The sequence below is a fragment of the Pleurodeles waltl genome, chromosome 8, assembly GCF_031143425.1.
Source record: "Pleurodeles waltl isolate 20211129_DDA chromosome 8, aPleWal1.hap1.20221129, whole genome shotgun sequence".
NCBI classification, from domain to species: Eukaryota; Metazoa; Chordata; class Amphibia; order Caudata; family Salamandridae; genus Pleurodeles; species Pleurodeles waltl.
In genome coordinates this window covers 84,464,660-84,491,887 of record NC_090447.1, presented here as the reverse complement: position 1 = coordinate 84,491,887, position 27,228 = coordinate 84,464,660, and the positions used below count along the sequence as shown (strand labels likewise).

The 27,228-nt window shown below is 48.1% G+C and overlaps 1 protein-coding gene across 1 annotated transcript in view; it reads right to left on the bottom strand.

Moving 5' to 3' along the window:
• LOC138249740 (solute carrier organic anion transporter family member 2B1-like) overlaps positions 1 to 27,228 on the bottom strand; it is a 464,484-nt gene that overhangs the window by 151,753 nt on the left and 285,503 nt on the right. The window contains exon 9 of the mRNA XM_069203799.1: positions 12,703 to 12,867. Within this exon, the coding sequence (XP_069059900.1) occupies positions 12,703 to 12,867 (165 nt within the window). The remainder of the gene's footprint in view (positions 1 to 12,702; positions 12,868 to 27,228) is intronic.

Genomic DNA, 27,228 nt, shown 5'->3' with positions numbered 1-27,228 from the left:
ATATCAAAAAAACAATTAGGTATGCTGACAAAAATCAAGTTTTTTTAAGCTTAAAGGCAATTCAAACTTATCTAATCTCCTCTATCTATGGCTAGCGAATCCCTATCAAAATGATTAATCTCATATCTGCATGTGCTGGGCTATATCACAAGAACAAAAGGCAAAAAGGAAAAACAGGGCAAGAAGAATTTGGAAAAATGGCATCTGGGGCAAAAGATAACTAACCAAAGTTGGCAAAATAAAAAGGGACAGCATCAGCATTTCAGAAGCTCCATCAACAGTCTTCTTCTTTAGGGCAGAGAAAAATATCTAAGTCTCATGACAGCATTGAAATGGAGAGTAAAGGTAGAGAAGATTGACACTCTCAGAGTCCACAGGGTCCAGCCAGCAGAAAGAATGGGATGTTCTGACCAAAGTCCAAATGGACAATGGTAAATTAAAGTCCATAAGCAAGATGGTTTGTTCGTCTATCACTCCATATGAATTAAAAAGGTATAGTGTCCAATCAGAAACAGTCACGCAACATGAACCTGTAACATAGGAACATATTTCCAAATCCATTTTAGCTCATCTGTATGAGTTGAAACAAAATTGCAAGCTCAGGCAAATTTCATGTCCTATGGTTCCTGCTTGTTCCATCTTAAAGGTTACTATTTCAGACTCATTATGAATTACACAATAGACATTCTATTTCTAAGCTAGCATTTCCATGAGAAGGAAATCTAAAAGAAACATGGCATTAGCAAGTATGACTAAACATTTTCCTGTGTATGTTTAGAAAAATAGGGCCTTGCAGGCCTCACATACGCTTTTCTAAAGCAATTAAATTGCACATTCAGTTAATGCAAATAAAGCACATATAGCACTCATAATTCTAAATCAATCATTAATAAGCTTTGTCAGTGTCATAATATGTTTTAAAAGAAATAACTGTTAAAATAACTCTGTAAATATGATGCAGAACTACATTTGTCACAATTGTGTGTAACATTTAAAACATCTCACTTCAGAAAGCTAGTGTTGTTTTAGTGCACACTATTAATTAACACAATGAAAAACAACATGGAAACAAATTAATCAACTAAACATGAAATGTAAAAGCTATACCACATAAATTTTAACAACTGACCTATAGTGAATGCGCATTAATATGGTTTTCAGTGCACCACTTTATATCAAATCTATTAGTACTTTGGTTAACAAAATGCAAAAGATGTCACATTTAGGTGATCACTGTGACATCAGGGGTAGCAGCAACTTTACTGCTACATCACAATCATATCTCGCCCGCTCCTTCCACTGCCTAGAAGAGACTCTTTTAAAGCTTATCCCTGACAAAAATATTGATTCAATCAACATCAAAAACAAATTTGTGTTTTAAAATGCAGTACAACAGACAGATACTTGTCTGCAAAATACTCTACGAATCTCGGTATTAGGCTCAGGGATTAGCCTTCCCAAACAAGTTAGCATCTTCCATGCAGCTCATACTATGGAACAATTGGATTGGCTATCACAGTTGCTATATAAGGAGTCCAGAGCATGAACTCCAGCTACCGAAAAGGTCTGCCCTCAAATTAATGTACGCTCCTGAAATTTAGGAGGGTGGGCTCGGCTAATGCATGATAGAGAAGCTGCACATTTCTTGGTCTCATCAGGTACAGTATGTCTGCAAGAGATTTAACACCTGTAATCAATCCAAATCCGTGGCTTTGTACCTTTTAACTATAAAGCCCATAAGAATTTAGGCCCCTTTAGGCCAGCTGGGGGCTGTCAATATCAGTAAAAACAGATTTACATTTCCATCTATCTTGTGTAAAGACTGAGTCTGACACTTTACAAGCTATTTGTGTAGAAATTCAACCAAAGAATGATGGTCTCCCTTAAACTGTTTATTAATTAGTGCATGCATTAATCTAAGAATTCCCAAGAAAAAAACTCATAACAAAGAACTGAAAGATTCATTAATTTCTTCACTGCTTGACTGTCCAGGGAAAGGTTTTGGTCAAAGTGGATTTTACATTAAGCTTACTGCAAACATCCAAAGAATAAGAGGTCACTTATGTAGGAGACTGGCCTGGTTTGTAGTGGGTACCTAAGGTACTTACACCTTAAACCAGGTCCAGTTATCCCTTATTAGTGAAATGTAGACAGTGTCTAGAAGCCAGGCTCTCTGGGGGTAGTGTGGATGAGCAGCCAAGGCCTAACTAGGAGACATGCAAAGCTTATGTAATACCACTCTAGTCACACAGTACTTAGACACATGAAAGAAAATACACAGTGTTACAAAAAAAAAGATACTTTATTTTGGAGACACAAATGCTAAAAATACCATAGAAATACTCCCTTAGGAGGTAATTAATACACAAATTATAAACACTAGTATGCAAAAATAGCTGTAAAACAGTTAGAAAACAGTGTGAATAGTGGAAATTACATTAGTTAGAAATGGGCCTGGGAGAACACAAACCATATACTAAGAAGGTGGAATACGAAAGTCGGTTTCCGACCTAGGCAAGTGTAGTGTGTAGAGGGGCGCTGGAAGTATTAGAAAACACCAAAGGTAAGTAATAGAGCCCACCACAGACCCCAGGAAAGCAGGAGTAAATCACAGTAACTTTCCTAGAACACACAAGAACACAAGAAAGAAGATTATGCAAGAAACAGAAGAAACTGCAAGACACAACAATGGTTTCTTGGACCTTAAGACCTGTGGAAGAAAGGGACCAAGTCCAAGAAGCACAGAAGAGTCCAGAGGGAACAGGAGCCCCAGCAAACCCGGATAAAGGTGCAAAAGAAGAATCACCGGTGAAGAACAACAGTCAGTACTGCACCCTAGAAGACGGATGTGGGTTCCTGGTTGGTGCAGATGATGTCCCACACCGGATGGATGACTGCAGTCTGGTTTGCATCACTGGATTCTGCCAACAAGCCTTGGCACACGCAAAGATCACGGTTAGCGGAAAATGGTGCTGGCCGGGAACAGGAGGGACCTGGTGGACTCTACCCAGGAGGAGGAGCCAGAGAGGGCTCTCAGCAACTCAGAGAGCCCTCAGAAGACCAGGCTGCATGCACAGGAGTCCCACAGCATGGGGACAAAGAAGGTGCAACAAAAGGCCCACGCAGCACTACAACAAAGGGTGCCAGGCCTCTGGAGAACCACACAGCAAGCTGTGCATCGCAGAAAGGAGTGCTGGGGGCCGGAGGTGAAGAACTTCATGGAAATATGTCAACAAGCCTTGGCAACTGCAAAACACACGGTGCACAGGGGTACTGTCCTGCATGGGGAGGTAAGCTCTTACCTCCACCAAAGTTGGACAGTAGGATGTCAGGACAGTTGGAACTATATCAGTCCACCACCGGTGATGCTGGATCCACACACTTCATCAAGAGAGGGGACCCATGCCACCAGTTGCTGCTGCAGAGGGGTGCCTGCTGAAGCAGGGGAGTGACTCTTTCACTCCAAGGAAGATTCCTTTGTTCTTCTGGTGCAGGGTGAAGACAGGTTGTCCTCTGAGGATTCACGACTGGGAAACAGTTGCTGGCAGGAGCTAAAGATACAATGTTGCAGAAGTCATCTTTGCTTCTTTGTTGTAGTTTGTAGAGTTCCTGGAGGGTCCAGGTGCAGTTTCTTCAGTAAGAAAGTGAAGTAAATGATGCAGAGGATTCCTGCTGGAGTCTTGCAATCCAAATCTGAAGAACCACTCAAGAGAGAGACCCTAAATTGGTCAGCTAAACAGGTAACCACCTATCAGAGGAGGGCTCTGACGTCACCTGCTGGCACTAGCCACTAAAATGCTCCTAGAGTTCCCTGCCAACTTGAAATCCAATATGGCAAAACCCAGGGACCCTCTGTAGGAGCTCTGAGCACCACCCCTGGGGTGGTGATGGACAGGGGAGTGGTCACTCCCCTTTCCTTTCTCCAGTTTCATGCCAGAGCAGGGACTAAGGGTCCCTGAACCGATGTAGACTGGATTATGCAAGGAGGGCACCATCTGTGCCCTTCAAAGCATTTCCAGAGGCTTGGGGAGGCTACCCCTCGCAAGCCTGTAACACCTCTTCCCAAAGGGAGAGGGTGTAACACCCTTCTCCCAAAGGAAATCCTTTGTTCTGCCTTTCTGGGCTTGAGCTTCTCAAGCAACAGTAGGGTAGAAACCTATCTGAGAGGTGGCAGCAGCTGGGGCTGCCTGGAAAGCCCCAGAAGGCTGGAATGGCAATACTGGGGGTCCTCCAAGGAGCCCCCAGACTGAATGGAATCATACAACCAATGCTTGCAAAAGCATTGGGGTATGATTCCAGCATGCCTACGTTCAGAATTACCATTATGTATCTGGACATAGGTAGTAACCTATGTCCAGTACACGCATAAAATGGCATCCCCGCACTCACGGAGTCCGGGAAAAAGGGTCCTGGAGGTTGTGGGGGCACCTCTGCTAGTGCAGGGGTGCCCTCACACACATGTAGTCTGCACCCTGCCCACAGGGCTGGAGGACCTGCTAAAGGGGTGACTTACAAGTGACCTGGTGTAGTGTAATTGGCAGTGAAAGGGTGCACACACCTTTTCACATAGGCTGTAATGTCAGTCCTGTAGAAGCCTTTGCATGGCTCCCTATGGGTGGCAAAAGAAATGCTGCAGCCCATAGGTATCTCCTGGCACCCAAATGTCCTGGGTACATAGGTACCATATACTAGGGACTGATAAGGGGGCACCAGTATGGCAACTGTGGGTGAAATACTGGATTACCAGTATCCGACAACCATAATTTAAGGGAGAGAGCATAACTACTGGGATCCTGATAAGCAGGATCCCAGTAGACACAGTCCAACACACTGAAAACAGGCCAAAGGTGGGGGTAACCATGCTGGAAAGAGGCCACTTTCCCACAACTTATTGCAAAAACTAGTTCTAGGAAAATCGCAATGCAGTTTACACCCTACAAAAAAGTGACTATCGAGGAGAGAATGTGTTGTGCTCACTAAAGCCCAGATGATATCCCCACTATACCTACGTACTTCTCTAGATTCAGGAATACCATCCTTGACTATAGATTCATCAACTTGAAAACAATGTAGTTTATAAATAATTTCAAAATTGAACCAAGAACTGAAAGTGAAAACTGCCCTCAAATCATATCTATTTTAAATCACAAATACACCTTGGGTCACTTACATACTTTAGATGACATTTCACTCCTCATCAATTTAAAAAGGCTGAGAAGGTCAGGGGACAGTGAAGTCCTCAAAAGCAAAACTGAACAACTTCAGAAGAATTTGACTGCTACATACTCACTAATTGAGTTACAGCACCCTGTCTACTCTTGAATCTGGGGAGAATATCTTCAGGGAATCAATTAGGTACACAGTTCTGAGATAGTCACATCAAAGAAAAGCCCTTCTGTCAAAAAGAACTTGCTTAATGAGTGGTTTAAGAGGGAAACATCACTAGCAACGTGGTCAATGCAACGCTATACATTGACCACGCTGCCATTACCACGCATATGAGTTTACTACGCATGCATATAGCACACATCCCTTAACCACGCATATGTGTGCTAACATGAGAGAGAGCAGTCCGGGTGGAACAGGAGGGAGTAAAAGAAGTAAGTGGGGCTGGAAGGGGTAGTTTTTAGGACAGTGTCAGAGGATCTGTGTAGTTTTTAGGACCGGGTGGGAAACGTTGTAGGGTTCAGGGTAGTTTTTAGGACAGGGTAGCTTTTAGGGTTTAGGGTGGGGGTCGCAATAGTTTTTAGTACAGGACGGGGTAGGTTTTAGGACAGAGCAGGGCAGCTTTTAGGACGGGGAAAGGTAGCTTTTAGGGTTTAGGGTGGGGTCGTTTTTAGGGCAGGGCAGGGTAGGTTTTAGGGCAGGGTAGGTTTTAGGACAGGGCAGGGTAGGATTTAGGACAGGGCAGGGTAGCCTTTAGGGTTTAGGGTGAAGGCGGGTGGTCGGGTAGGTTTTAGGACAGGGCAGGGTAGCTTTTAAGGTTTAGGCTGGGGCGGGAGGTGGGGTAGTTTTTAGGACAGGGTAGGTTTTAGGGTGGGGGATCGCAGTAGTTTTCAGGACAGGGTGGGGTGGCTTTTAGAATGGGGTAGGTTTCAGGGTTTATGGTGGGTCTGGCAGCGTTCATTTTTAGGACAGGGTGGGGGAGGTTTTAGTACAGGGCAGGGTAACTTTTAGAATTCAGGGCAGAGAGGGGTAGTTTTAGGGCAGGATAGGTTTTGTGGTTTAGGACAGGGGCTTGGGGTAGTTTTTAGGAGAGAGCAAGTTTTAGGACAGGGTAGATTTTAGGGCAAGGAGTCGGGTAGTTTTTATGACTGGGTGGGGTAGTTTTTAGGACAAGGTAAGTTTTAGGGTTGAGGACGACGGTCGGGATAGTTTTTAGGAGAGGGCGTGGTAGTTTTTAGGACAGGACAGGGTTGCTTTTAGAGTTTAGGGTGGGGGTCGGGGTAGATTTTAGGATATGGTGGGGTAGGGTTTAGGTTTTAGGGTGGGTGTTGGGGTAGTTTTTAGGACAGGGAGGAGTAGTTTTTAAAGACACTGTAGGTTTTATGGTTTAGGGTGAGGGTCGGGGTAGGTTTTAGGACAGGCCAGTGTAGCTTTTAGGGCTCAGGATGGGGGCGGGATCAGGGTAGTTCTTCTTACAGAACAGGGTAGATTTTAGGTTTTAGGGCAGGGGGTTCGGGTAGTTTTTAGGACAGGGGTAGGTTTTAGGACAGGGTAGATTTTAGGGTTTAGGGCGAGGTGGGGGACAGGGTAGTTTTTCGGACAGGGTGGCGTAGGTTTTAGGTCCGGGCAGTGTTGCTTTTAGGGTTTAGGGCAGGGTAGTTTTTAGGACAGGGCAGGGTATATTTTTAGTTTTAGGGCGGAGGTCGTGGTAGTTTTTAGGAGAAGGAAGGGTAGGTTTTAGGACAGGGTAGGTTTTAGGGTTTAGGGTGGGGGTTCGAGGTAGTACTTATGACAGTGCAGGGTAGTTTTTAGGGTTTAGGGCAAAGGCGGGGTTGGGGTAGTTTTTAGGACAGGACGAGGTAGGTTTTAGGGTTCAGGGTGGCAGCGGGAATAGGGTTAATTTGTAGGACAGGGTGGGGTAATTTTTAGGACAGAATAGGTTTTTGGGTTTTAGGTCAGGGATAAGGTAGTTTTTAGGACAGGACAGGGCAGGATAGGTTTTAGGACAGGGTAGGGTTTAGAGTGGAGGTCAAGGGTTGGGATAGTTTTTAGGCCAGGTTAGGTTTTAGGGCGGGCGGGGAGTTTTAGGACAGGGTGGGGTAGTTTTTATGAAAGGGCAGGGTAGCTTTTAGGGCGTGGGTTGGGGTAGTTTTTAGAACAGGGCAGGGTAGGATTTAGGTTTCAGGGTGGGGGCTCGAGGTAGTTTTTAAGACAGGGAGGGGTAATTTTAATGACAGCTAGGTTTTACGGTTTAGGGCGGGGGTCAGGTAGATTTTACGATAGGGCTGGGTAAGTTTTAGGACAGGGCAGGGTAGCTTTTAGGGTTTAGGGTAGGTGCGGGGGGTCAGGGTAGTTTTTAGGACATGGCAGGGTAGGTTTTAGGGTTTAGGGCACTAGTTTTTAGGACAGGGCAGGGTAGGTTTTAGGAAAGGGTAGGGTAGGCTGGGGAGGTTAGGGCCCGGGACAGGGGGTGGAAGTGGCAGGTTTAAGAGCTAGGATGGGTGGAGTATGGTGTCGGACGAGGCAAGGGAGAATTTACCACACATGTTTCTTTAACAAACATGATTTTACAACAAATTTAGTTGTACATGCATGTGTGGTAAAGGCATGCGGGGTAAAGATGCAGTTGTTGTACAGACTGCATTGTAAAGGCATGCATGATATACACATGCGTTGTTCCATCATACATTCATTTAATGAAGATCTCCAGAAAAAGAAACATCTATGCAAGGAATTAGGAAGCCTGAGAAGGACCTTGGGACCCCCAAAAGGTGTGATACTATGAGAAATCAAAAAAAAAAAATGTAAAAATGTAATCAAAGAAGCTGAAGAGGCAGGACATGATATGTATTGGTTATTTGTACTCCATGCCACCAGAAAGAGGAACCATATAGAGGCCACAAATGTTCCAAGAGACAAATTACACTTGTACCACAATTATACAATAGAAAAACAGTGCCCACAAAAAGAATTCAAAGAAATTGAAATTATTATTTGAATAATTATTTATCAAAAATTATATCACAATACAATATACAGACAAACAATTCATGCTCAACATATTACACTAAACAATCACATAAAAACAATATACAGTGTAAACATAAATAAAAGCAATGGCCAGGGGGGTCTTAAAATCATTAAAATATTTTGTACAAGATGGAATGTATCACAATGAATGCCTCTTTCCCAATTTGCCAATGACACGTCAATGATGTTTTGACCCTTAAAATTTAATGGCAATCACTATATAGGCAATGACTCACAGTGGAAAAAGTCAATAAGTTCCACAACCAAAACGTCATAAAGCACGCCAAGCAGTTAAAATTAACACCAATACCAAAGTGCTTAAAATTGGGTTAACGGTGAAACTCCATGACCCAATGGAAAGTGTGCAATGGCCGAACGTAAGTGAAAACCATCACCACAAATATGTACACGCCATTTCTAAAGAGAACCCAAAGTGATTAAAAATGTAAAAATATTTCAAACTGCCACCTACTTGCAGGGTATCTATCCAGTCGCAGCTCACTTCGCTAATAAGGAGAGGGGAAGTTGTAGCGCACGGAGGGTGAGGGAGGGTGCGGGGCGGGTCTAAAATTAGTTTAAAAAAGAAATAATAATAATATAAAAACTTACCTCGCTCTTCACCACGTCGCTCCACAGTGCCGGGCTGGAGGGAGCCTACTGCACATGTGTGTTTGGCTGGCCCGAGACGGCCTGCCAAACACACATGCGCTCTGAGGGGAGTGCACAGTGCACTGCCCTCACTGCCCATCACCTCCATGGCCCACCCCTTTCACCATGCAGGGATAATAAACCTAGTTTATTATCCTTTTTCTGGTGAAAGATTTGCAGCTTCTGCTGCTAGCGGGGGCAACGCTCCTCCGCCCTAATGGAGGAGCCGCCCCTGTATGTATTGCCTAAGATGGGAAGACCAATACGTACAAGGGAAGAGTATCAACTATATTCCTGTTCTGAAAACCAATGTTCTACATCCTTCTGAAAGTTAATGTGAGGTTACACTATGGTGAAACTATCCAAAAAAATGAAAGTATTCACCAGTAACCAAGAATTCTAATTAAGTCAGAACAGGAAAACAATGAAAAATTACAGCAACAGCGATTACCTAAAACTAATAGGAAAAGTGGACCTTAAATTAAATAGTCCAATAAGCCAGAATTCAAGAGCAAATACGGACCTAAAATTAAACAGTTTGACAAGCCAGATATTTCAGACCATACACCTGAGCACAAGGTTTACCAAATTACACAATTCAATTCTCCTTGGGGGACCAAAGGCGGAATGACTGTCAGCATACAGACAGCATGAGTGAAGGACCGGAAACAGATTGGCATTTTAAGCTGTACTGATCACCTAAAAGGAGAAAAAAGACCCTTACTACGAGAGATCAATTATGGCACAATGACATGTATTTTATTCAATGATTGGCCATAAATTAGCCACTATCCCGATTCTCAAAGAGACTAAATTGAAAAATAAAAATAAACTTAACATGGTCAAAAAACTGTAAAAATGGGAGATCTGGAATTAACTGCGCATGTGCACAGAAAGTGGTGATAGTCTCAAAAGGCATATATGACATAAATTCTAATAAGGGGATAAAACTGGCCATAAATTAATAGGCCACTAGCCCAATTCTCAAGAAAAATAAATAGAAGAGTTTAACTAAAGAAAACTAATTGTTATCAAAAATCAGTCAACATTGGAGACACAGACTTAACCATGCATGTGCAGAAAAGAGGGGGGCATTAGTCTCTATAAACACGTGTAACTTATAAAATCCAAGAAGGGGACATAACTGAGATCAATTTGACAATAAATGAATAGGCCTCTAGCCCAATGAAAAAAAAAAAAGTGGAATTTAAAATTGCCAATAACCAATTATGTTAGCCAACGCAAAACTCAAAAGCTCAGTTTAAAACTAAATAACAAAACTACACTGCACTCGTGTAGGGATATCTAGAGAACGACTTGTCTACAACAGTGTCCTCTAAACGAATACCACTTGCCAAAGCTGTACATACCATACACATGCATTCAGGCATTGGTAAGTTCCAAGTTGAATTTAAAAATGGGAACAATCACTATTCTTCATCAATACATGTCTCTATGGTCATTGCCGTAGCAACAAAGTTGACTATTGACTTAAGTCAAGTAAACACTGGTGAGCCTTAGAGATATGCCTCAGCTGAGCTCATAAAGAGAGGACTTTTCCAATGATTTACACGTTGCTGGGAAATAAACAACATAGCAAAAAAATATATTGCCATTGAGTTTGATCAAACAGTATGCAACATGATAGAGGATCTTTTTCACAGCAACAACTAATTTTAGAAATTAAATTAGATGGTACCATGCATAGATTGAAAGTTATATAGCACCATACTTTAAGAATGTTCATATAAGAGGATTACATCAACAGCTGATATTTTAGAAGGATTAGATGATGCTATACATAGCACAATACATGAAGATTGTTCCTATAGGCGTGCATTTAAGAAAAACAGAATAATTAATATAGAATACAGATGTAATGCAAAGAGACTCACACGGTATATTCAATTCAATATCACCAAATTGCATTCTCCTTTGTGTTCAGACCTGTGGTAATGCTGTCACACCTAAGGATCTAATGTCATTTCTCCCGATCGAGGATAACCAGAGTATCTCCACTTGCCACTGACTGTCATTGGTGGAGTGATTAAGCTCCACAAAATGAAAACCAATGGCGCTAATAGGGCCTTCCACCAAATTCTAATCATGTGCTGTGATAGGCCCCCCTCCCCACCCCGACCCCCAACATCACGTCACCCATACCTACACGACACGCACACAGGCACCACCTACATACTTACACGCACACACGCCGACATACATGCCTACACCCACACACATGCACACCCACATTCAAACATACACGCACACATCCATACAGACATACCCACAGACATACACGCACTCATTCCCATACACACAACACCCCTGCATGCATACACGCACTCACACACCCCCTCTACATACACACACGCACACCCCCATGCACCCACACAACACACAACATCCCCCCCACCCCCCTCCCCTCACGGACGATCGACTTACCTGGTCCGACGATCCTCCGGGAGGGGACAGGAGACATGGGGGCAGCTCCGCCGACACCACACCGCCAACAGAACACCGCCACGGCGAATCACAGGACGTGATTCGCTGGGTGGTGTTCTGTTGGCGTGGCGGTGGAGGTGGAGCAACCTCCACTTCCCCGCCTCCCACCAGTATGGCTGTTGGCGGCTTTCCGTCCGTAAAAGGACGGAGAGCTGCCAACGTCATAATAGGCCGAGCGGCAAACCACCACCACTGGCGGTCTTCCCCACGGCGGTCCCTCAGCGGTCTTTAAAAAAGACCGCCGAGGTCAAAATGACCCCCTATATCTGTTACTAACAGAATACCTATTCATCTCTCCTCCCATCTGACAAACTCCTGCACAAAACTGGCTTTAAGAGGTACATGTATTGGGAAGTAACCTGAAGGTTGTAAAATGCATCCAGTTCCTGGGCTTCATACAGGAAAAGCACCTGCTCCTAGAGTACCACAGAAACAATCTAGTCAACGAAGCTCAATCCCACCTTAGTCTGCTTTGAAATATTAAATAGTCATTCCATTCCAAGATTTTGAAGCAGGCAATTCTGGACTGAATACAGACCAGACTATGGTAATGTAACTCAAAGTCTGCCAGTCCACATATCACTTCTGTAGGTGTCTGAAAATAAGATTCTATATACCTTTGGCATCACACGAGATGTCAATAGAGGCTGTTAAAAGCTGAGGCTTTTTGCTGAGAAAATATATGCAAAACAATAGTGGCACTGATTTCTATAAAATCCATATTTTCCCTAGGGAAAGCTATTTATTTGCCAACTCTTCTTTTAGTGGTATCATCATTTTTTGTCTTGCTATGATGCTCACTGTTTGCACAGCCATAACAGGTCAGTACTGCAGTCAGAAAAGGGCTGTGGGTATTATGTGATCCTGCTGCTACACAATTTTCCAAATAATTATGTATTTAATGCACTTGCTATCAGAGCCACCAACTGTAGCCTCTTGTGGTGCCACATAGTGGCAGTAAACTTTTTTAAAGATTAACTTGTCACCTTGCAGTTACCCATTACTGCATTCAGATGTTAAACTGATACAAATCATAGGACATCAGTGCCCACCCACCTTTGATGTGCAGTTAAAAGATGAAACATCAAAACCACTGCCATGGAATATGCTGCATTAACCCTCATAATTTACCATTTATTGCCACGTAAGTCAGTCAACCCTGACACATAATTTGGTCCTCAATTGCTGAATAAATCCAGTGGCCCTGGCTGTAGGTAATCCTCATATTACACAGTGGGGGTTGGATTGCCATCTTGTACAGCTGAAAATTCACCATAATTATTTCACGGCAAGAGACAATGTGACAGTAACTTACAATTTTTCTCAACTTGTGATCTCTGTGATTGTACATACCCATTATCAGGTTAGCCATTGACACTGTAATTGAGAACTGCCTCTCCAGATATTTGGCCATGAATGTCATTATGCCAGCCACCATCGCACACAGATTCACCTGAGCCAAAATTACCAGCAGACAGACAGGATTCTTGAGGTTTTTCACTAAAACCTTGGGGAAGACTGAAGAAATTAAACAGAACAAGCTTTAGCATGTGATCTGTAAAAACATGTTTTTCAAATGTGTCCATAAGAAAATTATGACGATCATGCCAATGACATATTCAACGCAAAATATTACCTTTCTTTATTGCTAAGGTTGATGACCTGTGTGATTCTTCATGCAATGTCAACTGTCAAGCTAAATTGCACATTTGAATATGGCATTTCAATGAGGTAACTACTATCTGTTGCTGCCTTTGTAACATGGGGCCAGAGTCAAAAATAGCCTTCCTTCTGATCTGGTTCTGTGTATGTCCTCCATCCCGAGGTGTCTGGGTGGTTGATTAAGAAGATGGAACTGTTCAGGTAGGTGGGGTGTGAGTTGTGTACTGTGTTGAAAATGTGAGTTGGATTAAATTGAGTGTGTTTGTGTATCAGGAGCCACTATAGTTCCCTGAGGTGTGCTGTAGTGTGAGAGGTTGAACATAAGTTAGGCTACCGAGTTGGATGATTTGTAGCCTTCTAGTGAGCTAATTAGTAATCTCGGCATAGAGGGTGTTCTCACAGTCTAAGTTGCTGGTGAATATGGCATTAATTACAGTTTTTGTAGTGTTGCATAGGAGCCATTTGAAGATCTTCCTCAAGGGTGTGGAAGCAGGATGCAGTGACGGCATTGACTTGTGTGGTCATGTCCAGTTTGCTGTCAATGATTGTTCTGAGATTCCTGGCATAAGTTGTGGGTCCCAGTTCAGCTGGCCAGCAGTTGGACTCCCATGGAGAGGTGAGCTTGCTGAAGAACACTACATCTGTCTTGTTGATGCCTACATTCAGACAGTTGGCTTGCATTCAGTTAGCAACTTCAGATATGCAGGAAGTGAACTAGTTACTTGTGTTGGGGGTCTTGTCCGAGAGGGAGAGTATGAGTTGTGTATAGTCTGCATAGGAGAGGATGTTGTTGTTCTGCGCATGGATGACATAGCCTGGGGAGATTATGCATGCATGGAAGAAGATGGAGCTCAGCAATGAGTCTTGAGGCACTCTGCAGATGAGTTTGAGAGCTTCAGAGGAGTAAGGTACCAGGCTGACAACGAGTGTCCTTTCTGTTAAGAAGGAGCAGATCCAGCAGAGAGAGGATCCCTGGATGCCAAATTTGTGCAGAAACCTGATGAGAATGGGATGTGAGACTGTGTCAAACGCTGCAGAGAGCTCCGGGAGAATGAGGGTTGGCGTGCCTGCACAGCATGAATCATGCAAATGTCTACTGTGGTGGCTATGAGAGCTGTTTCTGTACTGTGGTTCGGCCTAAAGACTGTGTGGCATCAAGGAGCTGGTAGTTGCTGAGGGTATGATCAATAAGAGTTCTTTGCTAAAGGCGTGGTGGGGACAAGTGTCAGATGGCGCCCCCGAGAAGATGGTCTTCATGGTAGCAGCAATTTCAATGGTAGAAACAACAGATCATAAGGTCAGGCTCTATTTACCAGCTGTGATAGGAAGCCTAAGTGCGATGGTGAGGGGGCCCAGTTGAGGATTACATTTGCTGTATATGGAGGTGATATTGTTAAAGAGGAAGAATTCTGAAAGGTCTTATGGAGGGGTGATGCTGCTGAAGGTGACAGGAGATCCAGTGAAATCTTTGATTACAAAGATTTTCTTGCTGAAGCTAGTACAGAAGTTGATGTGATCTGCAAGAGCTGTGTGCTGGAGGTTCCATATCTGCTGATGGTAATGTCTTAGGGCTGATATGAAGTTGTCTTTATCTGTGGTGTCTTTACTTGTTCTCCATTTGCTTTACAGTTGCTTGCAGTGGCGCTTCATTAGCTTGACTTCCTCTGTGTACCAGCTGGCTTGTGGCCAGGCACTTGCCATTGGATTGCTCTGGATGTGAGCCACAGTGTTGAAGCATGTGGTGATCCAACTGTTGGGGTTTTTGATGGCTTTTAAAAAGTCACTTGGGTGGGTGCTCAGAGATGACAGAAGCCCATTCCTCTTCTGAGATGCTTTTCCAGCTGCAGCAGGGTGCAATGGTGGCGGAAGGTCTGTGATGGAGCAGGATGGGTATGTTGAAACTGATGAGGGTGTGATCTGTCCCGTTCAGAGCTGCTGACTTGTTGACTGTGATTTTGCTGATTGAGGAGAAAATTGGTTCCAGTAGGTATCCAGCGGTGTGTGGATGGGTCGGTATTGTGCTGAGTGAGGCTAAGGTTTCTGTGCTGTTTTAGAAGGGCTGTTGATCTTTAGTCGCTGTGGTGAAAATGAAGGTCTCTGAGGAGGATGAAGGCTCTTTCGTTGATGGGAGCAGTGTAACAAAGTCAGTGATGCTGCTAAGAAAATTGGTATGGGGTCCTGGCAGCCTGTATACAAGGATCATGTCTAGGGAGAAATTGACTGTAATGGATATCTTGAATGAATGTGAGGTATTCCATGTTCCTGGTGGAATGTCTCCGTGTAGGTAGTACAGCTAATGGTATCTTTACATATGATGGTGACTCAACCACAGGGCTAGTTCTGACTGTCCTGCTTACCAATCTTGTATCTGGCGTGAAAGGCTGCAGTGATATCAACGGCCAAGGTTGGGTTTACTCATGCTTCCTTGATAAAGTTGGGTCTGGAGCATGGTCTTGCAGTAGGTCATATATCTCTGTGGGATGTTTGATGAAGGAGTGGGTGTTGAGGAACATGGATGTGAGTTTGGTGTTTTGTTAGGGTAGTGTTTGATCTGTGTAAGCGGGTGGCTGGTTGGTGCGAGTGTGAGTGAGTCGGGCTGGGTGTAGGGTGTGGGAGAGTGCATGAGAGCTTTCAGGAGGTACATGTGAATGCGCTTTACATGGTGTGTGGTGTTGCTACAGTATAAGGGATTTGAAACAGTTTTAAATTTAAGCATAAGGAAATGAGAGCATATTACAAACACTAACAAATATTTTGCAGGTAGACTCACACCTTAGAAGCAAACATTAATTATTGCTTATAAAAGGTAGGAATAGTTACCTCTCCCAAGTGAGGAACACTTCCGTGTTAGGGAGGGATTTTTTCAATACACAGTAAATGGATACAAAACTGCAGACACTTCTACTCTTTCTGTATCTGCCTGCCCAGAATAAAAACACAGGTGAAAGGAAGAGAAATACCCTATAAAAACAAATTCCTCATTTCACACCATGAGAAACGGAAAGAATAAGGGGCCAGATGTAACAAAGTGTTTTGCGATCGCAAATGGCCCAAAGGACCATTTGCGATCACAAAAACTGCATTTTGGTATGTAACAAATCCAATTTGTGATTCCGTAACTTGTTACCGAATCACAAATTGAAATTATGACTACATACTGATTCGGTATTAGGAAGGGGTGTGTCAAGGGCGTCCCTTCCTAATACCGAATAGCCGAGGTTTATCTGATTGTTTTGTGACCGTGAATGCGGTCGCAAAACAATCGCAGTTACCACCAATTTCAAATTGGTGGTAAGCCATTTGCAAATTTGCAAAGGGGAAGGGGGCCCATTCCCCTTTGTGAATGCATGCAAAAACATTTTTTTAGACCAGGCAGTGGTCCCATGGACCACTGCCTACTCTTAAAAAATTAAAAGAAAACTTTTCATTTTTCATTTTTAAACGCATCCCGTTTTCCTTTAAGGAAAACGGGCTGCATTTAAAAAAAAAACCATTGCTTTATTGAAAAGCAATCACAGACATGGTGGTCTGTTGAGCCCAGCAAGCCACCATCCCTGTGATTGTAGCCATTCGTAATGCCTTTCAAATTTCGACCTACCTCATGAATATTAATGAGGTAGGTCCATTTGCGAGCTCTTGTGAATCGCAGGATGAAGCTCCTGGAGTTTCATACATTCCAATAGTGATTACCTAATTGCGATTTTTCAAAAAATCGCAATTAGGTAATCGCTGTTGGATAAAATGATACATGTGGCCCAAGGACTTTTGAGCTACAGAGCGCAGTCAGGGCCAAAATAATGTAATTGAGTTAATTATGCAGTGCTCTTCAAAACAACATTCCCAGCAGGGGAACTTAGATATGTGACCTCCCTGCCAGTATGACCCTGCAGTCAAGCTTCACACATATGTCCTGGCCCAGGGAGTTGCTTTGAAGTGCACCCTCAGAGGTCCAGGCAATCTATATACCTTAATGTAGTTCAAATTAAGGTAAACACACTTCCCAGCCTCTCACAGTGCTTCTAGAAAGAACAGTACTTTATTTATGCATATAAGACACTGATAGAAAACATACCAGGCTTAGATTATGTCCAGTAAGAGTAATAGTGAAAATATAGAATTCTGTAGATTTCTAGATATTTGCTTGGGACGTTAGGTAAATACCCAAAATGTCAGAAATGTATTCCAAGACTTCAAATAAAACTAGGGAGTAGGATTCCCTTCCGATTTTAAGCCCTGCTCTTTGATGCATTAAAGAGTTGAAGTTGATATACAAGTATAGAGGGGTGCTAACCAGCGACCCCGGGTGCAGCGATGACACTCTATGCGTGGCAGGCGCGCTACAAGAACACTGACACAGTATTGGTTACACAGGCGTAAAAGACCAAAATGGTCCCACCCTACTTTATTATATAGCCCTCACTCCGGACACCGTACCACGTCACGGAGCAGGGCAACAAAAGAGAGGAGACCCTGAGTGGCTCTCTACAACAAGGATTGGCCAGCTTATACATCTCCCACTTGCATATTAAGTCTTGTAAGCAATACACGCTTCTTCATGTGAGGCATGCTCCTGTACTGCTTACTTTAGATTTTAGGTTTCAGTGAAGCTTGTAATCTTCTTTGAAATTTATAAACCCTTTCTTTTTGCTTTCCCAGAACTTTTAGCAACTTGTCAAAAGATTTGTTTCCGCATAGCTCCAACTTGAAGAGTTAGGGGGTCATTCTGACCCTGGCGGTCGGTGATAAAGCGGCGGCCAACCCGCCAACAGGCTGGCGGTCCAAAAAATGTAATTCTGACCCTGGCGGGAACCGCCAACAGAGCCCGCCACTTTAACACTCCGACCGCCACGGCGGGACAGACAAACAGCGCGGCGGTCACCGCCAACAGGCAGGCGGCAGACAATGTAGCGCCTACCCTATCACAACTCACCAACCCGCCACCTTTTACGGGGCGGGAGCCCCGCCGATAAAAACACGGTGGAAACAGACTACGAACGGGAAAACGCTCACCTCTATACACTCCACGAGGACGGAGGACAGCATGGAGCCCGAATTGAACATCATACCTGCTCTCGTCTACCTGCTCATCTACCACGAGTACGAACTCCGGCGCAGACGACAACGGTGAGTACTGCACCTACGACACAGGGGAGGGGGGGAGGAGGAAGGGTTACGGGCACACACATACGCATTACACCCACCCCCCAACTATCTACACACCAATGCAGAGCACCAAGTCAAAGTGACCCGACCCAAACCCCCCGGAATAACGAAAAGATATGATTAAAGTGAGAAACAACATTTATGTAAAAAATAGGTTCATTGAAGTCATGGTAAAATAGGAAAATGAAACAAAAAAATCCAAGTGTAAACATTGCGTAACCGATAAATAGAGGCAAAAAGTCCCGCACAGTCACTGAAATTGCAAATGTCCGTGGGCCAAAGTGTATCAACACATGGGCAAAGCCCACACAGGAGACCTGAGTCCGTTGGAGAGAACACTGCAGGGGCATCAGATAATAAAACTACAGGCACCTCAGGGGGAAGGGAAGGGGGGGCACCACAGCCACATGAGTCCACGACGCCAGATCCAAGAAGGGGCCATCATGCCCACTGTTCAATCCTGGGGAGTGCAAAGCCACAGTCTCTCAAGTCTCTACAGTGGGTGGCTTGCCCACTGTCATATCCTGGGGAGTGCAAAGCCACAGTCTCTCAAGTCTCAGAAGTGGGTGGCTTGTCCACTGTCATATCCTGGGGAGTGCAAAGCCACAGTCCATCAAGTGGATAACAGTCTCCACAGGCAATGGAGGAGGCAGGGTGGCCCGAGTGCAGCGTGAACATTAGCACGACACAGAACCGGCACTGTCATTGGGCCAGCGGTGCTTGAGACGGCAGGGCCCAGCGGAGCAGTGCTTGACAGGAAGGGCCCAGCGGAGCGGTGCTTGACAGGAGGGGCCCAGCGGAGCGGTGCTTGACAGGAAGGGCCCAGCGGAGCGGTGCTTGAGACGGCGGGGCCCAGCGGAGCGGTGCTTGACAGGAGGGGCCCAGCGGAGCGGTGCTTGACAGGAGGGGCCCAGCGGAGCGGTGCTTGAGACGGCGGGGCCTAGCGGAGCAGTGCTTGACAGGAAGGGCCCAGCGGAGCGGTGCTTGACAGGAGGGGCCAGCGGAGCGGTGCTTGACAGGAAGGGCCCAGCGGAGCGGTGCTTAAGACGGCGGGGCCCAGCGGAGCGGTGCTTGACAGGAAGGGCCCAGCGGAGCGGTGCTTGAGACGGCTGGGCCCAGCGGAGCGGTGCTTGACAGGAAGGGCCCAGCTGAGCGGTGCTTGACAGGAAGGGCCCAGCGGAGCGGTGCTTGAGACGGCGGGGCCCAGCAGAGCGGTGCTTGACAGGAAGGGCCCAGCGGAGCGGTGCTTGAGACGGCGGGGCCCAGCGGAGCGGTGCTTGACAGGAAGGGCCCAGCGGAGCGGTGCTTGACAGGAAGGGCCCAGCGGAGCGGTGCTTGAGACGGCGGGGCCCAGCGGAGCGGTGCTTGACAGGAAGGGCCCAGCGGAGCAGTGCTTGACAGGAAGGGCCCAGCAGAGCGGTGCTTGAGACGGCGGGGCCCAGCGGAGCGGTGCTTGACAGGAAGGGCCCAGCGGAGTGGTGCTTGACAGGAAGGGCCCAGCGGAGCGGTGCTTGAGACGACGGGGCCCAGCGGAGCGGTGCTTGACAGGAAGGGCCCCTGTTCAGCGGTGCTCCTCCCGGCGATGCCCTGTTCAGCGGTGCCTTTCTGCACGGCGGGGCCCTGTTCAGCGGTGCCTTTCTGGACGGCGGGGCCCTGTTCAGCGGTGCCTGTCTGGACGGCGGGGCCCTGTTCAGCGGTGCCTTTCTGGACGGCAGGGCCCTGTTCAGCTGTACCTTTCTGGACGGCGGGGCCCTGTTCAGCGGTGCCTTTCTGGACGGCGGGGCCCTGTTCAGCGGTGCCTTTCTGGACGGCGGGGCCCTGTTCAGCGGTGCTTGTTCTGTAAGTCAAGGGAGTCAGACCTGGCCACGACTCCCTGCTCAGTCGCCCTCCGACCGTGCATTTGCTGGACCCTTCGGTGACGGTGTGCTGGGCCCTTGGGTGTCCTCCCTCACACCCGGGATGGGGCTTGTGGGGCCCTCCTGGTCCGCGCTCCTGCTGGCTGACTTCTCCGCCCTGCTGCCCTTGCCCTCCTTCGATCTGGCTCTCTGGCCCTTGCCTCCCCTGGATGTTGTGGCAGGTGAAGTGGCAGAACTTTGGTCCTTGGGGGCAGCTGTGTCAGTCGTCCCGTGGCGGCCCCTTACTTTACGGGTCCTCTTTCCAGGGGGGGGCTGGCTGTCCCCTTGCTGCTGACCGATGTATCACTGCTGGCAAAGGGGGGACTCCAAAAGCCATGCACTACGGTGACCCTTGAAGCCGGGCTGGTGGTGGCTGAGGCGCTCCTGGGACTCTTAGCAGATGGAGGGAGGGGGGGCAGGGGAGGGAAAGAGGTCAAGAGTGGAGAGGTAACGTTTTTTAGGACCAGGGTAAAGGGTAGGTGTAGTGGTTATGGGAGTGGAGGAAGAGGAGGTGGTTGTAGGAGAGTCAAGTGTGCTGTCCTTGGGTGAAGGTGCATGGGCTGGAGGCTGTCGTGAGGTGCTTGGCTGTTGGGTGGGTGGCTGCCTGCGTTTGTGTGTCTTGGAAGAGGGGGTGACAGACACAGTGGGAGAGGACACAGGGGACGTGTAAATGGCAGTGGGGGTGGTGACTGCACGTGTGCGGACTGGACTGGAGGGTGTGCTGGTGATGGAAGTACTGGCTGATGGTGGTGTGCATGCAGGTGTGAGTAGAGACGTCACAGGGAGGGAGGGGGGAGATGAGGAGGTGGGGGACACAGAGGTGGTAGTGGCTGTTGGCATGTCTGCTTCTGGGTGTTACTTGGGTGAATGTTTGTGTGATCTGTGGTGCTTATGTCTGGATGAGCTGCCCTCGGGTGTTGAGGTGTGTGCAGGCTGGTCTGATGGTGTGGATGGGATAGGCAGAGGAACAGGAGACAGAGACAGGCTGGAGGCAGTTAGAAGAGGGAGGCTGGAAACAGGGACAATGGCTGCGGTCAGTGCTGAGGCCAGAGCATTGAACGATCGTTGATGGGCAGCCTGACCCGAATGAATGCCCTCCAGGTATGCATTGCTACGATGCACCTCCCTCTCTACCCCCTGGATGGCTTTCAAAAGGGTAGACTGCCCAACAATGATGGTCTGTAGGAGGTCAATGACCTCCTCACTGAGGGCAGCAGGGGTAACAGGGGCAGGGCCTGAGGTGCCTGGGGCGAAGGAGACGCCCGCCTTCTTAGGCGAGCGGGCACGGAGCGAAGGCTGAGGGGCTGCTGGGAGGGCGGAGCTGGTGCGCGGGGTGGCGGCTGTACCTGTAGAGGCGGGGGGCACGGATGTTGCCGCCACCGCTAGGGAGCTCCCATCCGAGGACGTGTCGGTGTCGCTGGTGTCACCACGGCTACCCGTTGTGAAGCTCCCCTCGCCCTCCGTATCACTGGTGGCCTCGGTGTCTGTGCCATGGCCCACCGGGGCCTGGTGAGTTGCAGCTCCCTCGTGCTCCGGTGCCAATTCTCCTCCGCCTGATGATGCTAATGCACACATGCACAAGAAGATAAAGAAAAAGGGTGGGGGGAGACATAAAAACAGGTTGAGTGCATGCATTGTCAACACCGTTGGCGGAGAGGACAGACACAGGAGCCTCATGCACTAAGCCGCGCAATCGGGGTACACTACTCAGTACTTGTGACTAGGCCAACAGGTCTAGGGACAACAAACGCGCACATGGGTGATGCAGGACCATGGATAGCTGTACTTGTCACCCTAAGGAGGTGGGGGGCGGGGGCACAGGGACATGGCTAAAGCAGAGGACTACACTACAGAAAGCGCCCTGGCCTAATGTCACCCACAGCCCTCTTCCCCCACCCAGGCACCTCCACTGCGCGTAAAGATAGCTGAATGTGCTGGTACTCACCCCCTTGTGTCTGCTGTGATGTCCTCACGCGCCCATCCAAATCGGGGTAGGCCACCGCCAGGATCCGGGACATCAGGGGGGTCAGGGTACGACTGGCACCCCTCCTAGGTTGGGAGGCCATCCCCAGCAGTGACTCGGCGGTCTTCCTGGTCCCGCGGCGGATGTCCTCCCACCTCTTGCGGCAGTGGGTGCCCCGTCTGTTGTGGACCCCCAGGGCCCGGACTTCCTTGGCGATGGCACGCCAAATGTCGACTTTCTGATGGGCGCTGACCTATTTGACATGTACAGGGTGGAAATTGAAATATCATCAATTTTCCGCATGATAGATGCGATTGGCCCCCCCTCCCCAACCTTGCCATGTGGCACATGCTCTCATCTGTCATGCCTTGCACTTGTCATTGTCTCCCCACCCCACCATCTTACATCCACCATACACAACCCAGGCATAGCCCATTCAACGTGCACACAGTGTACTTACCTGTTGGTCTGGAGGACCGTAGAGTCGCGCATACTGGGGCAGGACCCCATCCACAAGTTTCTCCAACTCTTCTGTAGTGAAGGCAGGGGCCCTTTCCCCAGTCGCAGCAGCCATTGTATCTCCCAGACTGAGGTCACAGCAGCACTTGCAGTATAGGTCCTCTCCTGTGGATGATCAGGTCTCGAGTGATTAACCAGATAGAAAATGGCGGTCACGCCCGCGGCGGTGCGTACCGCGGCGGTGCGTTCCGCGACCGCCGGCGCACCTAGTCATTGGCTCGTGAAACCCATAGGGTTCGATGTTAACCAATGCGGCTTGGCGCCGTGGTCTTCGACCGCCTACCGCCACGGTGTGTCACGCCAGCGCATTGACCTCACATCCCACTGTCACACTTCTCAGGTCAGGCAACCGCCATTTCAAGGGCCCACATGGCCTGATTTCTACTGCGTCACACAGGCCTAGGCCTTGCATTGCCACTCATACAAGCCATTCAATGCATTGAGAATTGTGTACTGTGCAAGCTGTAGTTACGTACCTGTGAGTTGCTTGACTCTGTGCTCCATGTTGTCCTTCCTAGACACTGTCCGCTGGGACTTGCGAGGAGAAGGATGAATCCTCCTGTGTACCGACCGCTGGTGGACCTGTTGACAATGGAGGAACGTCATATAATACTTCGCTACTGACTTGACCGAGCCACTATACATGAACTGTGTGCCCAGCTGGAGCCAGCACTGATGTCCCCCATCCGCCAACCCACAGGAATTCCCCCTCTGGTGCAGGTTCTGTCAGTCCTCCATTTTTTGGCAAGTGGGTCTTTTCAGACAACAGTGGCCATGTCATCAGGGATGTCTCAGCCTATGTTTTCTAAGATTTTGTCCAGAGTGTTGTCTGCCCTGACGAAATACATGCGGAGCTACATTATTTTCCCTGAGGAGGGTGATTTGGCCACTGTGAAGGCTGACTTCTATGCCCTTGGACATATCCCCAACATCATTGGTGCCATTGATGGGACCCATGTGGCCTTAGTACCCCCAAAAGACGATGAGCAGGTGTACAGAAACAGGAAAAGTTACCATTCGATGAATGTCCAGGTGGTCTGTTTGGCTGACCAGTACATCTCCCATGTAAATGCCAAGTTCCCTGGGTCAGTGCATGACGCGTATGTTATGCGAAATTGCAGCATCCCTTATGTTATGGAACAGCTACAGAGACACTGTGTGTGGCTAATAGGTGACTCTGGTTACCCCAACCTGCCTTGGCTACTGACCCCAGTGAGGAATCCCCAGACCAGGGCAGAGGAACGGTACAATGAGGCCCATGGGCGATCTAGGAGGATCATAGAAAGGACCTTCGGCCTCCTGAAGGCCAGGTTTAGGTGCCTGCATATGACAGGGGGATCCCTAATGTACTCACCCAAGAAGGTGTGCCAGATCATCGTGGCCTGCTGTATGCTTCACAATCTTGCATTGCGACGCCAGGTGCCTTTTCTGCAGGAGGATGGTCCAGATGGTGGTGTTGTAGCAGCTGTGGAACCTGTGGAGAGTGAAGAGGAGGAAGACGAAGGGGACGACACGGACAACAGGGACACAGTCATTCAACAGTATTTTCAGTAGCACCCAGGTAAGAATCCCCCACGCCATTTTACATTTACTTCTGGCCTCCTGCTTCTCTACTTTCTGTGTTTCCCCCCAGTTCATTTCAACTGAATTGTGACTTTCCCTTGGCTTTTCAGAGCTGTATGACCCACTGCGTGACTTCTGGTTTGTTCGGCCATGGAGTAAAGCACATTGACATTGGTATGTTGTCATCACAATGTAACTGAACAATTTTGAACCGTTATGTGTAATACATTTGTTAAGAATACAAGCAGACTCCTGAGTGTTTTAAGTGCAATTAGTGATTTATTTAAAGTGCTACATATAGGTCCATGATAGTAAAACGGTGATGGGTGGGGGTGGAGTGATGTCCATGGCAGAGTCCAGTTCTCGGTCGCACAGGTGCATTGTCCATTGGACAGGGTGACGATGTGGGACAGTGGAATGACATCCGGGGGGATCTTAGGCTGGCGGGGGTCTTGGCATCCTACTCTGTCTTCCTTTGTGATCTCAGGCTCCTCTTGCAGGGTGGTTGATCTTCAGCAGGAGGTGGGGTTCTGGTGGCCCGTCGTTGTGTGGGGGCCTCCTGTCCACTAGCGCCGGCGGAGGTGGTAGGCTGTTCCTGGTCCGGGCTGGTGACAGGGGCCCTTTGGGGTGCCACATGGTCCCGCAATGTGGTGACTATTAGGTTCAGGGCCTGGACGATGTTCCTGAGCTCCTCTCTGTACCCCATGTACCGTTCCTCCTGCTGTGCCTGGATCTCCTGGAACCTGGCCAGTACCGTCGCCATCATCTCCTGGGAGCGGTGGTATGCTCCCATGATGGTGGTGAGGGCCTCTTGAAGAGTCGGTTCCCTGGACCTGTCCTCCCCCCCCTGTCGCACTGCAGCCCTCCCAGTTGCCCTGTTTCCCCGGGCCTCTGTCCCCTGGACGGTGTGCCCACTACCACTGCCCCCAGGTCCCTGTTGTTGTTGGGGTGTTGGGTCAGCCTGGGTGCCCTGTAGTGGCGGACACACCGCTGATTGACCTGTCCTGGAGACAGAGGCATGGGCCCGCTGGGTGGGAGCTGTGCTGATATTCCCAGAGGGGGTTGGGTCTGCTGAGGCCTGTGTCTGTGTGTGGGGAACCGACTGTCCAGAGGTCCCCGATGGTCCGGGCTGGTCGTCAGGTTCCAGGTCGACAGAGCTGCTGTCCTCACTGTGGGCCTGTTCTGGGGGTGGGATGGACATATCTGGACCCTCCTGGCCGGTGTGTTGGCGTTCGGGCCCTGCAGGGGTGAAAGAATATGGTTATTGCTTCTGTGTGTTCCATGGCGTGCGATTTGTGGGTGCCCTTGTCCCCCAGTGCTGGCATTCCCTTGTGGCAGGAGTTCTGAGGGTGGTTTGTGGGGGGGATGGGTATGTGCAGTGGTCATGCATAGGTGATGGGTGTCCATGGTTTGTGTTGGCATTCAGGGTTTGGTTTTGGGTTGGGTGGGTTGTGCTGGTGAGACATTGGCAGGGAGGATGTGTGCTGGGGGGTTGGGGGTGAGGGTGGGGGTGTGGGTTGGCATGCTGGTGGTTGCGGGGGGGGAGTAGTTGAGACTAGACTTACCAGAGTCCATTCCTCCGCCTACTCCAGCGAGGCCCGCAGGATGCAGGATGTTAAGGACCTCTTGCTCCCATGCTGTGAATTCGGGAGGGGTGGGTGGTGGTCCGCCGCCAGTCCTCTGCACAGCGATGTTGTGTCTGGAGACCATCGACCATACCTTCCCCCGTAGGTCGTTCCAGCGCTTTCTGATGTCTTCCCGGTTTCTGGGATGCTGTCCCACAGCGTTGACCCTGTCGACGATCCTCTGCCATAGCTCCGCCTTCCTGGCTATTGTGGTGTGTTGCACCTGTGTGCCGAAGAGCTGGGGCTCTACCCTTATGATTTCCTCCACCATGACCCGGAGTTCTTGGTCCGAAAACCTGAGGTGTCTTTGGGGTGCCATGGGGTGGTGTGGATGAGGTGTGGGGTGGTGTTTGTGGTGATGTGAGTGGTGGTGTGTGGTGATGTGTGCGTAGATGTGGTGTGGTTGATGATGTTGGGTTCCTGTGTGTGTTGGGGTTTTCGATTGCTGTTCTCTCTCTCTCTCTCTCTCTCTCTCTCTCTCGCCTTCTCTCCGATTTCCAACTAGTGGGGGTTTGTGGGTGATGTGGGTGTGTGTTTTATAGTTGCTTGGATGTGTGGGAGTGGTGTTTGTATGTGTATCAGGTGTGTGTATTTCAAATTGTCCAATGTGGCTGGGTTTTGGAGCTGGGTGTGTATTTTGACCGCGGCGGTGTGTACCGCCAATGGAATACCGCGGTTGAATGACCGCCGTGTGGATTCGTGGGTCGTAATGGCATGGGCGTGTTTGTGTTGGCGTGGCGGTGGAGGTTTGGTCATCTCCAGTTTATCGCTGCCCGCTGATGAGGCGGCCTTCCGTGGATGTCGGGTTTTTGGCGGCTTGGCAGTTGTGGGTCAGAATGACCGTGGCGGGTTACCGCGGCCGCGGCGGTAGAATGGCGGTCTTCTGACCGGCGGTAAGAGCCTTTTACCGCCGAGGTCAGAATGACCCCCTTAATTTCCAACAGACTGTTAAATGTATGTACATTATTGCGATTGTTGGATCAGTTAGAGATTATACTTGCGAGGAACTGGACAACAATGTTTATAAATACACAGTATTTCAACTTTGTAGGTGTTTCTCCCATTTTATCAGACCAGGAGCCTGACAATGTCCTAGCCTCCTAACAACTACAGAAAAATATTAGGCTGTCTCAACATGCCTTCTCAGTTACGGAATGTTTTCAAGTTAAAACGACACGAGATCTAGAAAGCAAATTTGCCATTCTGCACTCATTAGTTGCTATTCATTCAACTGCTGACAGTAGCTAAAGCTTTCTTAGTAAAGCAGTTGTCACAATGCCGTTAGCTTAAGGAACGTAATTGTACCCTATAGATTTCTCTGCTTTAAGTGATTGTGCCTGCATTGTGCCTTAAATGGCTGCCCAAGACTGGAAGAAGTAGGAGCGAATGAACCAGAAAATGCAAAAATAAATTGTTGTCGCAAGAATTAACATTGGCTACTTGAAAGAATATTTAGAAGTAGATATTTTAGGCAGTAGGTCTATTGTTT